Source organism: Kwoniella shivajii, chromosome 10 (genome assembly GCF_035658355.1).
Source record: "Kwoniella shivajii chromosome 10, complete sequence".
Taxonomy (NCBI): domain Eukaryota; kingdom Fungi; phylum Basidiomycota; class Tremellomycetes; order Tremellales; family Cryptococcaceae; genus Kwoniella; species Kwoniella shivajii.
In genome coordinates this window covers 1143147-1158507 of record NC_085917.1, presented here as the reverse complement: position 1 = coordinate 1158507, position 15361 = coordinate 1143147, and the positions used below count along the sequence as shown (strand labels likewise).

General features: G+C 42.7%; 6 protein-coding genes across 6 annotated transcripts; 3 read left to right on the top strand and 3 right to left on the bottom strand.

Annotated features, from left to right (window-relative positions):
• Positions 1-294: 294 nt before the first annotated feature.
• Positions 295-1342, top strand: IL334_007314 (uncharacterized protein; the record flags this gene model as incomplete). Its single annotated transcript, XM_062939004.1, has 2 exons — positions 295-616; positions 753-1342. 2 exons carry the CDS (start codon positions 295-297, stop codon positions 1340-1342), a joined length of 912 nt encoding a protein of 303 aa, XP_062795055.1.
• Positions 1343-2198: 856 nt separating this feature from the next.
• On the bottom strand, positions 2199-3492 carry IL334_007313 (H/ACA ribonucleoprotein complex subunit 1; the record flags this gene model as incomplete). Its single annotated transcript, XM_062939003.1, has 4 exons — positions 2199-2449; positions 2678-2962; positions 3149-3217; positions 3417-3492. 4 exons carry the CDS (start codon positions 3490-3492, stop codon positions 2199-2201), a joined length of 681 nt encoding a protein of 226 aa, XP_062795054.1.
• Positions 3493-4023: 531 nt separating this feature from the next.
• IL334_007312 (uncharacterized protein) lies at positions 4024-4923 on the top strand (the record flags this gene model as incomplete). Its single annotated transcript, XM_062939002.1, has 4 exons — positions 4024-4030; positions 4095-4177; positions 4334-4585; positions 4714-4923. The coding sequence occupies 4 exons, from the start codon at positions 4024-4026 to the stop codon at positions 4921-4923; spliced, it is 552 nt and encodes a 183-aa protein (XP_062795053.1).
• Positions 4924-5219: 296 nt separating this feature from the next.
• On the bottom strand, positions 5220-6576 carry IL334_007311 (uncharacterized protein; the record flags this gene model as incomplete). Its single annotated transcript, XM_062939001.1, has 3 exons — positions 5220-5777; positions 5851-6375; positions 6499-6576. 3 exons carry the CDS (start codon positions 6574-6576, stop codon positions 5220-5222), a joined length of 1161 nt encoding a protein of 386 aa, XP_062795052.1.
• Positions 6577-6953: 377 nt separating this feature from the next.
• IL334_007310 (uncharacterized protein) lies at positions 6954-9531 on the top strand (the record flags this gene model as incomplete). Its single annotated transcript, XM_062939000.1, has 11 exons — positions 6954-7102; positions 7170-7499; positions 7580-7632; positions 7691-7807; positions 7955-8176; positions 8252-8285; positions 8355-8365; positions 8433-8512; positions 8570-8701; positions 8757-8839; positions 8961-9531. 11 exons carry the CDS (start codon positions 6954-6956, stop codon positions 9529-9531), a joined length of 1782 nt encoding a protein of 593 aa, XP_062795051.1.
• A 697-nt stretch (positions 9532-10228) lies between these two features.
• On the bottom strand, positions 10229-14689 carry IL334_007309 (uncharacterized protein; the record flags this gene model as incomplete). Its single annotated transcript, XM_062938999.1, has 8 exons — positions 10229-11626; positions 11683-11816; positions 11896-12131; positions 12200-12442; positions 12493-12752; positions 12813-12966; positions 13040-13239; positions 13301-14689. The coding sequence occupies 8 exons, from the start codon at positions 14687-14689 to the stop codon at positions 10229-10231; spliced, it is 4014 nt and encodes a 1337-aa protein (XP_062795050.1).
• Between the last annotated feature and the right edge of the window lie 672 nt (positions 14690-15361).

Here is a 15361-nt window from a genome sequence, read left to right as displayed (position 1 = left end):
CAACGGAACCACGTTTGTCCCTTCGTTCCACACACTCTTTCCCCCTTTCATACCTCCCATTTCGCAGCCACCCCGACCCCCCTCGTTGCCACGCCATCAACGTGACCACGCAAAGTACACAGCTCTGTTTACCGTCGTTGTCTTCTCGATCATCCCCACTTTCCATACACGTTTATCTCGAAAGTACTTCTTATCTACGATCAACCATTGAACATCCATCAATCGCATAATCATCTTACATATACAACTGCACTCTCCCACTCATCTATCACTCTTTTTGATACATCAGTCAATATGCCAATCCCACCCAGACCAATCCCAGTACACTCTAGGACACCTCACGGTCGATCCAGACCCGGATCGGGTGTTCCCAGAAAATCATTACCTTCCTCATCGGCCTCTTCCTTAGATTGGAGATCAGAAGTAGCACTCTTAAATGAACTAGGACCGAAATCAGTTCCTACACTTCAGTCAAAAAGATTGACTACTCTGGGAGTTAATATGGTAGTCACCAAAACCGAGTCAACGGTCAACGACAACGACGAAGTTAAAGGGAAAAGAGAAGTCAAATTGGATGGTCTCATCGAAGATAGTAAAGGAAAAAGGGAAAAGAGAGGTGAGTCCATTGAAGAATAATCACATAATCACTTTATCACTATATCCTTGGTATGGAGGACTGGCATCGATCGTGACCAGGTAGTAGGATCCTGGAATAATGATCCATACTGATAATTATATGCGTGTGATTACAGCGACAACGGCGACTACATTAGGATTCGATTTCATACCTAATCCAACTATACTTACTTTACCCGATACATCTGATATACAACCTACATCCAAGACCAAATCATCTTTATTAACTACATCCAAAACAAATCTCAATACACCTGTTCCATCATCGAATTCGTCTCAAAAGACAGTTCCTTCTTCTGCATTATCATTGATGGAAGGAACACCTACCACGCCTTCTTTATTACCTCAAGCAAATATTGATAGCTCTTCTTCGCAAGAATTAGATCATGAGTTGTCAGATGAAGATGATGATTGGGAATATATCCCTTCTTTAACTCAATCTAAAACCAAAACCAAATCTGATTCTCACAGAAACGGAAACGGAAATGGAAACGGAAACGGAAACGGAGATGATGATAACGTTGATTCTGACGGTGAAGAAGATGTAATAGTTTTAGGTGAACTAGAATTGGATGACGAGATTGATAGGTTGGAAACTAATGAAGGTGGTAAAATCGTTGAAAAGCAGAAGCAGAAGAAAATCAAGACTAAAGGAAAAGGAAAAGGGGAGAAAGTCAGTTATGCAGATGTTTTAGGTAAAGCCTGATCAAGAAGATCTTTCGATTTGTTCGACCTCCAACACCACTTTTAGGTAGAAACACCTATCGGGATTGGAGTTCTCGAGAAGTTATTCCGGACATTATTGTACGAGTCATCCGAGGATTTGTTTTTTGTAGATACCATATTGTCAGTATATTTGTTCTGGGTCTCGTCAATCGGCTTTTTGTGCAGAAGAACGGAATAAAGCAGTACTTTGACAATCCAGTTGTTTGAGGAATTAGGAAATTTAGATTTTAAAGTTGTTCAGTAAAATAGGTTAATTGTTAAAACACAGATCGTAAATGGTGAATCGTAAATCGTAAATCATAAATCATAGGTTGTAGATAAGTAGAAGTATCCACTCTAGGTCAAAAGAAATATCATAGCATGTAACATTCTTCGTTTAACTGTAATCTTGGGATTCATGGCCGTTGTCCTTCGTAGAGTTTACGACCCAGATTTGTGTCTCATCTCGAGCAAATAATGTTTTATGTCCACTCGTATACGTTTCCCTTACCAAGGAGAAATCCTGGCTTCATACGAGTAGTCTCCAACCGAGTGAAGAGTAATTGATCTGTCGTATATACCACGTAATATATAAACTTCAGAGCAGAGTGATAGCCAGTCGAGGTTGATTTCTTAAGATGCGAGAGTATGGCATATCATGATCTTGATCTTGATCTCGCTTCACGAATCCTGTTTTATCGCTGTAGCCATAGCCATGACCCCCGTTTGTATTCCAACGAGAAGATCTGGTGGATTTGAGAGGTTCTGCCAGACGATCGGAAGTCACAGGAATACATGCATCTACCCAAAAGTTCTGGAAGTCTGGAAATCTGGAAATCTGGATAAGAATAAGTCTATCAATACCCTCTACCTCTTCCACCGCCACCAGCACCACCGAAACCGCCTCTTCCACCTCTTGGTGCGCCTCTACCACCACCACCTCCGAATGAACCTCTTGAACCACCTGGACCACCTCTACCACCACTGAATCCACCTCTACCACCCGCACCTCCCCTGGCTGAGAATCCACCTCGACCACCTCGACCGGGGGGCCCACCTCGTCCTCCTCTAGCTCCGCCTCGACCACCACCACGAGCGCCGCCTCGTTCTATAAGCGAAAAGAAAAGAAAAGGATCAGCATTGAGTTTGGTATTGAGATTGGGTGATATGTACTCACTCTCGACTGTGTATTTCGATGTCGTCGAATAGAAATCCAGAGGAAAGGGAGAGGTGAAGTAGAACAGTGATTAGCGTCCATATCACTTAGAAAGTAATTTCATAGATGAAAGCAGTACAGCTCTCTGTGAGAGAGAGAGAGATAAAAGGTGGAGCTCACCTTTCCCACCTGCAGTTTTAGGCTTTGGTAAAAACCTCTCGATGGGTAATAATTTTTCACCTGAGATGAATACTTTATCTTCTTTTTTAAATGAACTTGCCAACATTCCTTGATCCATTTTAACTGTGAAATAAACTTCGTTGATTGGACCCAAGATTTCATCGACTTTACCAATTTGCGTCTTGTTTGACAGATAGATGGGTGCGTTGAAATAAGGTATTTTGGTTGGCGTTACTAATGAACATAACATTTCTGATTCGACTGGATGAAGGAATGAACCAATTTCTAAATACGCAACGCAAGTTAGCCCATCAGTCATCGTCATCACCACAAGATATTAGCATTTTAGCATTCTAGTCTCTCAATACGTCTTTTGCATAAAGACACATCATCAGACGATAGAGTAAAGAACGATTGCGGAAGTAGTATTTGTGTTTATTATGATAAAACAAAAATCTTTATAACACTCACCTTGTACACTCTCAGGAGGTCCGAAATCCCTTTGACCAAATCCACCTCTGCCACCACCTCTTCCTCCGCCTATGAGTTAAGTACAAAAGTCAGCATATACCTCCGTAGAGCAAGCAGTCATGTGGTCCTTTCCGTCCCTAAGGCGAATCGAGTGTGGAATGGACCGTCCTTCACCACCCTAATGACCTCTGGATATTCACAGTGACGATGTTTTTTCCCCATCGCCTTACGCCCAGCGCTCAACGTAGGTGAATGATGAAAAACGCACCTCGACCGCCAAATCCACCTCTCCCACCTCTATCACCACCACCACCGCCTCTTGAAAATCCGCCTCTTCCACTCATCTTAATTTATTCTAATGTAAGAAAAAAACTAGAAAAAACTTGAAGTCGGAATTGTCCAGCTGAGGAATATGAATATTGTAGTCAAAGATTTTCGCTTTTGGTTGCTTGCTTCAGGATGGAAGTCGAGCCGAGTTGATTTTTGATTTACTTTTGAGTTATCTATACTGCTGAACACATGAATTATCACCTTTTGAGTATCTACTCTGTCGTACTTTTCGAAAAAACGTCTCAAAAACTCAAATTCCTGATAATCTTTCTTTGAATGCTAAATGGGTGGTGTATATACAGTACATGTTAGAGGACTTTGAAAATTTCGTATTTCTATTTCAACACGTGGTTCACGCATGCATTTTTGGTATGTGGGGTAACCTGAATGAAATCGCGGGGTACAGGTAAGTTAGCTTTCACTTATTCCTATAAATTGAGGATGAGATGCTCTGATTATTTTTTCATAGCCTTTCTTCCGTTCTATCGTGCAGTCGATATCATCGGGATCAAGCATCTAACGAGACGAAAAGGTTATAGGAAAATATGGGTCGTGAGCTGCCTATTCCATTCGGCTTCGATCAAGGGGACACTCTCAGCTGATATTTCATTTTCAGTGACATTCTCTTCGTTGTGGTCGCGTTTATTCTCGAAGCGGGAAACGAAAGTATTGATTTTAGGATTGGACAATGCTGGTAAAGTGGGTCATAACTATCAATCTTCCTTTATCACTCAGAGTCCTTTCGATGAATTTCCAGCGATTCGACCTTTTTGGTACTGTGTCTCAACGTATCATCTTATCTCTGTTTGTCCTGAAATCGTGTGAACTGACATATCCCTTACTCCCCACTTACAGTCTACGATTCTCTATCGGATAACGATGGGATCGGTAGTCGCTTCAGCACCGACGGTAGGATCCAATCATGAGATATACGATTACAAGGGAGTCAAATTCGGTTTAATAGATATAGGTGGACAAACTTCTTTGAGATCTTCTTGGTCACAATATTTCCAAGGAACAGAAGCTATTATACTGGTGATTGATTCAAGTGATAGTGCCAGATTAGGAATGGTTAAATCTGAATTGATGAAACTGGTCTCTGATGAAGTGAGTTTATCTATCGTTACTTGTCCATCTCATTTATCGTGTATTTAGTCCTTTACTACATACTTGATTATTTTTGTGTAATGTCACCTGGAAAACATTGGCTAATCTGTATTACTTACTCCCTCCAGCAACTGAAAACATCCCTTCTGCTCGTACTGGCGAACAAACAAGATTTACCCATATCACAAGGTCGTCTATCGCCTGCTCAAGTATCAGAGGCTTTGGGTCTGACGGATTTGAGAGAAAGAGAATGGCAAATAATGGGCTGTAGTGCTTTGACAGGTTTGGGTTTGTTCGAAGGTATGGATTGGTTGGTCGGTAAATTGGAGTCTAGATGAATTCGCGTAGAAGGGAGTCTCACAGGACGGGATATTGGATATAATTTATGACATTCACGAATTAGTATGATTTTCTTCTTTCCGTTTTTGCCATCTACTGTCTACTATATCCTCATAGCATTGATGCGCTCTTTAGGCAAAAAGATGCTCAGAGGTGTTTGTATATCATTCAGATAACTTGACATGTACTATATACTCTAAATACGTCCCATCCGTTAAGATAATATGTTATCGACTTGAACTCTTCAAATTTAAGTGCTATTTGATATAACCATTCTGTTTTGAGCTCGATTCACTTAGAATCCTCCGCTCAAACCAACACCGCCTGTACCTCGACTCGCAGCACCTCTACCGAAACTCCAGATGGTTCTTTCACCTCTCCAAACTAATCTACCTACTCTGATAACTTCCCTGGCGAAAATCTCACCGAAACCTAGGAAAACACCATTGACAAAAGGTAAAACCAAGTTTATTCCAACTACAGCTAAGACTCTTCTGAAAGTGAGTTGGGATGGATTGAAGAGACTCAAGGTGAGTGAAGGTGGTTGTGCAGGTGGTTGAGAGTTATCTGAACTGTTGTTGTTGCTATCTTTGGGTTGGTTGGGTGAAGGGACGTTGACAATATCTGATTCTTCTGAATTAGATTGTGGTCTTGAGATTTCTTCACCTGACGAACCTGATCCCGATCCTGAATGAGATCCGGATGGTCTGGATAGATCTTCCCATGCTCCGGAAGTAGCTGAATGTCTAGATAAGGTAGCTGAGTCTGTTGGTGCAGATGATTTTGATACAAGTTTGGAGTCTTGGAATACTGGTGGGATTGGATCAGTTGATGTGGTTGGATTGTATAATCCCTATGGTGGTTATTACATATGATATCAGCGCAGAATTGATACACGACGATACCCAGGAAGAAGTTTCACTTACAGGTGCAACAGATTGATGTTTCCCACCTTCTTGTCCAGTTGAAGCTCTTCCATCAGTTTCGGCAGTAGTACCTTGTTTTTTATCATCGACTAATTCCCATGCATCTTTAACGTTTTTACTTGATTTACTTTTATTCTTTTGATTTTGATTTTGATTTTGATTTTCTTCTTCTTCTTGTTCTAATTCAGCTTTTAATCTTTGTTGATCACGTTTTTTCTTTTCTTGATCGAGTTTTGATTTTTTCTCTTTTGCTAATTCCTCTTTCATTTTTTTCTCTGCGTCAGCGTTTTCTTTTTCGATTCTAGTTCTTGTAGCCAAAGCTTTTTCTCGTGCAACGGAAGACTCGGCTTGCCATTCTTTGGTGTAGCTGTCCAGGGTATCTTTCCATTCATCCATGCCTTCCACAGGCTCAGAAGTAGCTGCTACTGTCTCTGCTGGGATGGCATCTGGTTCGTGAGCTGACTCGACGCCTTTGGTGGCAGGAGCTGGTGGAGGAGGGAGTGTGAATGATGATCCGAGAGCGGACTATAGAGGGTAAAACGCGATCAGCTCAGCTGATCTAGCGGCATGCGGTTCATTTAGGTTTGTAGCCAATAGATAGATGATTGATCGATTGATTGTTTCATTGATACGAGCCTCAAAACTCACCCCTAAGCTATCTTCCAAATTACCACTCATTTCAACAGTTTCTAATTCTTGTTCAGCTTGTTGTCTAGTATCTGACATGTGTTTATCTCTAAGAAAGTGATTTGAATCAGAATTATGAGAACCCGTGATGAGAAGGCTTTGTTAGGGATGAGAATCGAATGACGTTAAGAAGAAAAGTGAGAGAGAAAGTATCTTGAGATGAATTTATGAAATCCGAAATAAAACCTCTGAAATCTGGAATTAAAATCAAATAATGGCGTTATATTTCAATCGGGGGGGATGATTGTGTGGAGTCCCCACATCTCCATAATATGATTGATTACACAGCCCATATATACACAGCATATACATTAACAAAAAGATGAACATTAGGCATATCTGCTTCTCCTCTTCATCTACTCCAAACCTACGATAGAGAAGGAAGTCGTGGTAAGATCAGAAGAGCCAGTCAGAAGATGTCCACCTGTCCAGTGTGTGGCGAGGTGCAAAACGCTGATCAAGGAGCCTTTGAGCATCATGTCAATTCACATTTCGATGCTGGACCATCGACACCTCGGTTTTCAATCTCACAGGAAAAGATTGTGAATCAAGTGGTCGAGACTGAGTGAGTCAGTTTCATCATCAAAGCATGAACTACACTTACTCTTCTTCTCTTCTCGTTCTCTGTTCAGCGGTCAAGATACTTGTCCGATTTGCGACTTTCCATTATCATTCATCTCTCCTTCAGAAGCGCAGACTCACGTGAATAAATGCCTCGATGGTCCTCCTCCACCACCCAGAAAAACATCAACTATGGAAGTCCATTTTGATGATATGGATAATCACAGTCTAGATACTACTTCCAGGGACATGGATTTTGACCATGACGTTATGGATGACTCAACTCTAGAACAACTCAACGGAAATCAAGATGACAAAGTGGATTCAGATTGGGACGGCCCTGCTAGACCTGGAGCATGGATGGATTGGACAGGTAAAAAAGTACATAGAGGTGATCAGTGGTGAGTCCAAACCTGTTTAAATGTCTTCACGTCGTAACTCTATAATTCTTCAGCTGATGACCAATTTACCATACGAATAGGTGGGATCCCGTTAATGGTTCAACAACGACTATACCGAGCAATTTCTCGCCAGGTGCGTTCAAAACTTGATCTACATATATACAGAGCTGGGCTGAGTAGATACTTCACAGGTATCATAACAATACTCGCCGAAATAATACGCAAGTGTACGCATCAAGGAATCACTAAACATGCTGTGTTATGTAGAGATACAGTTCACATCAAAGGAACATGGAAATTCGATATGGGTGAGTAGTTTAATTGTCATCGGTTAAGATTTAGATGACAAGATCGATGAGATTTTGTCTTTGTGTCATACGCCATACAATGCGAAAACGATCACCTTTCAACTTTACACGATCAAACTTTTACTGACTGGCTTTACTTTTCATTAGGCTGGGGATGTGGGTATCGGAACGCTTTGATGTCAATCACATCTCTTCTGACTGTGCCTGCTTATCGACGCCTTTTCGATCGACATAGCAACGGTGCTGAACCGGGAGTCAGAAGAGTACAAGGCTGGATAGAAGAAGCATGGCAAGAAGGTTTCGATCCTGCAGGTAAGAAGCAATTGAAAGGAAAAATACTAGGGACGAGGAAATGGATCGGTGTGGCCGGTAAGTCTGCGTCGTGAATGATTTAGCTATAGATATCGTCCGTGGGCATAGTAGCTGAATTCGAGACAATGTCAGATCTCTACGCAATGTTCAACTATAAAGGTATTCCGTGAGTTTACGTTTACTCATCGCGACATGTGTAAGAGTTTTGGCTGATGGCTCGATTACGTTTCTCTAGCTGCGAACTATGTAAGTTAGCGGAATCTAAGGGTAGCTTTCTCATTCATCCGCTAATCATACATCTTTTCTTCGACAGTCGATTTCCCAAAGGCGAGAGATACAAAAGGCTCGAAGACCGTTCATATCGCATTGCAAGATTGGGTGAAAGCGTATTTTGTGAGTCCTTGACTCAGTTTACATGAAATTGATATCCTGCTGAGAGTCAAATTGTAGTCGAGTCAAGATGATCGCTCAGCGATTAACGATCCCAAGTCAGCCTTTGACATACTAATGCGGACAGCGGAAGATGGAGCGGGTAGAGGAGAAACTGTCAGGATATCGAATAAGTTCCCACTGATATTGCAGGTGAGCTACAACTCAATGGTGAATCTGGTATTGAAAGCTCATACGGTGAACTCAGCATTCAGGTCACTCAAGGACCATAATTGGATATGAGGAGAACTCAAGGGGCGACATCAATCTATTACTCTTCGATCCTGGAAGGTGAGTTTGTGCTTCTGCGAGATCATGGACATCGCCCTACGCAGCCATGGATCTGCGAAAACTCGTGACCTAATTCGTTGGCATTATGTGCTGTGGTTGACCATTGCTTTGTCAAGCACAGGTCGATGCCAAAAGATGTCCGCGCGCTGGCATTATCTTCTCACTCTCGTGCTCATGGACCATCAATCTCCCAAGACCAAGTTGAAGAGAAGACCTTATCTTCTCTACCGTCAATTATGAAGAAGAAATCGTCTCGCAACTTATCCGATACTCACGAGGCTATTCCATTCACTCCACCATATACCAATGGGTATTCCGAAATAACTTATTCCCCTGGAATAGATGAAGATCTTTCTCAAAGTTCCCCTCGAGTAGAAGTGGAACATGATCCTGAACATACTAGAGGAGGTGTCATTCCTTTTCCTTTAGAAGATGATGAAGAGATATCTTCAACTGGATGGGTCACCAAAAAGAAGAGCAAATCCATCAATTCTAATTCCACTTCAAATCCTACATTGATATCCGTTGATCAATTGGATCTACTCAAAACTGTAAATTATTTCAGATTGAACTTATCAAGTCTTTCGAAATATAACCAATACCAAATTCTTGCGTTTACAGGAAAACAAGTATTGAGTAGAGAAGAAAGGGAACAAAGGAAATCTATGAGAAGCACAAAAGTGATCCTATGAGGCCAACTCGAATGGTAGGAATCGGAAACGATATAACGCGTCTTTTTTTGCAGTGAGGCAGAGCTTGGAAGGAACGAGATGAAGAGGAATTTCAAGAACAGGATTGAGTCGTCTGGATGTCGGTCTTCAGCTTCAAACTTATACAGTAGCATGTAGCTTTCAAAAAATAGATCAATCAATTTGTATCATACTAGTATGTCTCGAAGAACGAGACTTGTTGCTTGTACCAATTTACCAATTGTATCTTTGTCAAAATGCATAAAACGTATCATGGAACGTCGTCGGTGTTTTCGCTCTAGCGATATTTCTCACTCATGTTGGTGCTCTATAGGAAGCGGAAAAAAGAACGGGTGCTTGTGTCAAATTGAAATTGAAAATATGCATCGTAATGTATCGTTTCTTCATCGTACAAATTTCATTTAGATTGATTAATTTGACTTTCTTCGAGAAGGAGGATAAAGGATCGTCGAGCCCGAAATCAGCCAATAAATAATGGAAATGTTGTTCAACCTTTCGATCGACCTTTGAATCCATTCTACCTCTGTTATCTGTCCCTCCCATGACCTCTTCCTCTACTGACTTGCCCCGATACTCTTCTTGGACTCATGTACAGATTGGAAAATTGAAATTTCCAGGAAATGGAATTGACCTTATTGTATTTGTCAGAATTTACCTTGCACCCCAAGCGATCTAACTTTTAAGCACCATATTGATTTCTTCTCTGACCGGTATATCTTGGACTTGAATTTCCATTTCCAGAACTACTTCCAGAACCGGTCTGTTGGATATTTCCCGGTGGACCAAAAGGAGATTGGTTGATCCCATACGGACCAGAATAACTTGCTCTGGCTTGATGTCCTACGTTATGATGATTGTATCCTTGGTTATTAGTTGTTGAAGTCGAAGAAGAACCGTAACTTGGTTGTAAAGGTGTGTACATGATACCCATACCACTTGTATCTCTGGTATCGAAAGCATCAAACCCACCACCTATACTAGCAGAATTGGGATTTGACGTAGCTGCAGGCGGGGGATAAGTTGGCAAACCTGTGTTCGCATTGGTGCTGCCAGAATAGGAAGACCGATGGGGTGAAGGTTCGTATTCTCTTCTCTGACCAGTAGAAGCGTAATCTACGTTGGTGGGAGGTGAAACGCCTATATGAGGTTGCATCTGATAAGCTTGATTTCCAGATAGGCTTTGATTGTGTCGATGTCCCCCATGTTGACTTTGTCCATGCCCATGAGCTTGGCCATGTCCAAGTTGTACTCCTCCGCCATAATGGTTACTGGCGAATTGTCCTGGTAATAAATAGTTTTGACCTGACATTGCGGCTAATTCAGCTTGTTCTTGCAAGTATTCTAATTGCGGATAACTGGAATTGTGTAAAGAAGATTGTTTCTGATGTCCTGATTGCTGTCTTCTTTCCCACTCTCTCATTGCTTCGTCACGGTTCATGACAGGCGTCAACGAGTTCCGAGTTCCAGATGGATCTTGCGCACCAAATTGAACCAATCGAGCCAATGCAGGTGGTATAGCATCCATCTGATTGATTGTATTGGCCCGATTGCGCGTGGCAGGATAGTACGAGTTTGGAGGTGGATTTGTCGTCGAAGGCACCATCGGTACATTATTGGGTTGACGCAATGATGCCTGAGAAGACGAGGCATTCAATGATGGCACTCGTTGTTGGTACGACACGTGAGGAGGAGGCATTTGCCATTGACCAGATGGCTGTCTCTGTTGCTGTTGCTGTTGGTTTGGCTGCTGTTGGGGAGGTGGAGGTGGTAGTTGTTGGCTTACTACTCGATGATGACCATGAGTATAAGCTTGTTGAGATTGTTGAATATCGTAGCCAGGGGAGAATGGTCCCGGTCGTGGCGCGTTGGCCGCAGCTTGTGCTTGGGCGGTGTATGACTGGTGTTGAGCAAGCTGTTGATTGTAAGAGGCGGCATCTGAGTATATTCGTTGAGTGCGGCTGGACGTGGGGCTCTGAACAAGACCACCATACTTCTTACTAGACGAAGATGAGCTGGAAGATGCCGGAATTTCTGCAGGCGGTGCTTGACTTGATTTTCTGCTGCTTGGCGCTGTCGGCTAATGATTGAATCGTTAGTGAATGCAGAGAATATGTCTGCTAGCTTGTCACCTACCTGGAACGGGCCAGTAAACTTTTCACCGGTGATGAAAGGATGCTTAGCCGCTTGTTGAGGCGACCATCTTTTGATCGGGTCCATATTGAGTAGTCCTTCTGCGAAATCCACGAAGGCTCTTCGCATGGCCATTTCTGAGTGAACGAAGCATAGAATCAGCAAACTGAGAGCAAGGAAAGAAGTTTCGTTTCTGGCAATCTTTTTTAAACTAACCTTTGTCAATATCCGATTGCTTGGCACCTCTCTTGTTGAAAGAATACTCCATTATGATATCTTTTAATCTGGTTTGTTTGAAATATTGTTTTGATGGTTGCTCATCCGTCCGATGTTCTGAAGCGTATTGATGCATCGGTTTCAGTTTGAATGACTTTCTCCCATATGCATCAATTGTCGTATTGAAGAATTCATGTGTTTGTTTCCCAACTTCAAGTAGATGAGTTGGAGGATTGCTGTGGGAAAGAGCCTTAGCTGAGTAATTTGACTTATCAAAATTTGCTAACAAGGACTGTGGACTCACCCTAGCATATCCACAATTCTAGATAGTTGGTTGTATTCGCTCGTTCCAGGGAAGAGAGGTAAACCCAGGAATAATTCCACCACGATACAACCTAAAGACCACATGTCGATTGCAGCGGAATATGGAAGCCCAAGTAGGACTTCGGGCGACCTGTAAAATCGCGATTGGATATAGGTGTAGACAGTTTGCATCTCATGGCATGCTGATCCGAAATCGATGATTTTGATCTGTGGTGATTGTAATCTGTCCGTCGATGTCAGTTCAATTGTTCTTCCACAACGCAGAAAACCTACGATTTCAACAATATATTCTCAGGTTTCAAATCACAGTGTATCAATCTGGCATCCTTGAGCACTGATAAACAATCTAGCATTTGCTGGGTGAACACTTTCACAAGTTGTGTACTCAGTCCCTTGAATTGATTCTGCTTGATGAGCTCATACAAGTTGGAAGAAAGACATTCAAACACCAAACAAAGGTGGCTTTTATGTGTGAAGGAATCGTGCATCCTAAGTATATGGTGTCGATCATTCGGATCGTGTTGAGTATTAAGCTATGAAGATGGCGCCAATTAGCTGAATGACCAGAACCGGAGTTAGATTAGCTGACATACCAGTTCTAATATAGCAACCTCCATCTTACTTTGTTGCAAATAGGCAGGTTTGTTCTTGACCACCTTTACAGCTACAATCTCGTGAGTACGCATATTTTGACATTTGACTACTTGTCCAAATGTTCCTTGACCAAGCACATCGAGGATAAGGTATCTGTTGAATCTCACGTCAGCTATGATTTCGAATTTCGGCTCGTCGCTTTGGAAAGGTAGTGCTTTACACGCACCTATCACCACCATGATCCCCTCCCAATACATCATTGACGTATAAGATGTAATCCCAATCATCGTTATCCGCACCATCATTATGCACCGGTTTACTGGGTTTCGTCAATACCCTTCGCGGGTTATCAGAAGTCTCATAACGGAAAGTGGGGTTACACAGATTGTACGTTTGTGGTAAGGCCGTTGTGAGGCATTTCAGTGGCTAAAGAGAGAGAAGGATCAGACGGAAACATTCATCTAACGTATATCATTGCTATGCTCACACTAAGGAATTTTCCTGGAACATCAGGGTCCGCTCTTCTTCCATTAGGTTGAGAAGCAACAATAGGTTTCAAGTCTGTCCAGCCGTTGATTTCTCTTAGACCGTTTCTTGAAACGGCTTCTCCACTTCCACTTCCGTCTCTCGAAGGCATACCCCTAGGAGCATTGAGTTCATATTTACCAGCGGGTGTTACTGGTTGACTTGCAGGATACAGTTGATTAGCTGCTCTACTCGTGGACGATGACGATGGCGGTGGTCTACCTCCCACAGGTGAAGCAGCAGGCCTAGAGGAAGAAGCGGGATTTGCTGTCGTCCAATGTCTTGGTGATGTTGGCATATTTGGAATGATTTGCGGAGGAGGTACATTGGGTGAAGAAGCAAACCCGCTTGGAGCTAAGTTAGGTGAAACTTCGTAAGGGTTTAATAATGGTGAAGAGGGACTTTCGCCTAAAGGTGCGGCTTTGGCAAATGGTGATAACTGATCGGATGCACGTGATTGATATGACCCGGTGGAAGACATTCGTTGATTGTTGTTTAAAGAAGGTCTTCTGTAATCTGTCCAGTGAGTAGGGTCATTCGAGCTTGAAGGGCCTGATTCAGAGCCTCTAGGTATGTATGGGTTACTCGAGATCGAGTTGGATTGATATGACGGAGAGATGTTTAACTCGTTGTTCGATTGTGTTGCCGAACTAGGTTGTTGACGAAGAGCATGAGCAGGAACAGGAGGCGGATTCATCGAGGTGTTATTCCCACCATAAGGTTTACTGGGCGACATTATGATATCTCTACTTTGTTGTGGCTGCCCAGGATATCCTTGATAACTTTGACTTTGTCTTTGACCGTTGTTGTTATATGCTGCCCAATTGCCCGAGGATTGAGGAGGAGGAGGGGGAAGGATATCATCACTAACTTCCATATTACCGAAACCACTTTCTACATCATCGGATCTATAAGCAAAGGGATCTTTTTTCCTCGCTCCACCTAGACTAGCGCTTCTTCCTAAATAACTATGCGAGCTTGTGGAAGGAGGCATCAGTTCATCATTATGCACCTGCATTGATGAAGATTGAGGGTACGGGACGGATGAATAAGGTGTCGCGGATGAGGTCGATGCTGCATGCGGACGATGCGGGTTCGGTAGAGGTGGAGCGTTGTTGGTTGGCACGCGAGGAGAAGCTGAGAATGGGGATGAGAGTACTCCTCCAGTGCTGACTCCTGCTGGATGAGGATGATTGGTACTGGATCGATGGGCAGATGCAGGTGGTGGTGGTGCGATTTGAGGAGGTCCATCTAAACCAGTTCGAATAGGTGGTAATCCAGAACCACCGACTGTAGCTGATTGATGATGACTATGATTGAAGAGAGGAAGAGAGAAAGGATCGTCTTCCATATTTGAAAAGTCGTGATGTGAGGAAGGACGTGACATTTAATGAGACAGCGCCAATGAAGGCGATGATGGAAACTCAAGGGGAGATAATTCAACCCTTCTTTAGCTTCCTTCAATGTTGAGTGATTTATGCAGAGAGAGTTGAGTGGAATTGACAGCGTTGAAAGATTGGTTCCACAAAGAGTGTTTGTAGATATAGGTTGTTGATGAGCTTTGAAACCTTGTTTCCTTCTTCACCTTGCAACGGAGGCAGGCAAGCGAGGAATACAGTATGCTGTTTGAGCTACGTTGGCAATCGAAAGTCTGACGTTCAGCTCTATGATAGAAGCTATTTGCTGACTTGAAGTAGAGTCTGCTTGATCAATGATATGGGGAAGTGACGAAAGTGATACTCACATACCATGCAGGTCCAATAACACAGCTCTACACTTCGAAGAGTCGTGTTCACACACAGCCGGTCAACCTTTTTGGTGATTTGAGAGAGTCGCGGAAAGACTGTTCACTGCGGACTTGGGGAAAGGTGATCCAAGCCGACAATGCACGACAGATCCGAATGTAAGGAACCTCTGTTACGATGTCCCTGAGTCGATGAAGAGCAGTAGTTGGACTGAACAGTACGTATTGTGTTTGTGTGAGAACGAATGATACAAAGTGAACGATGAAGGAAGAAGACCA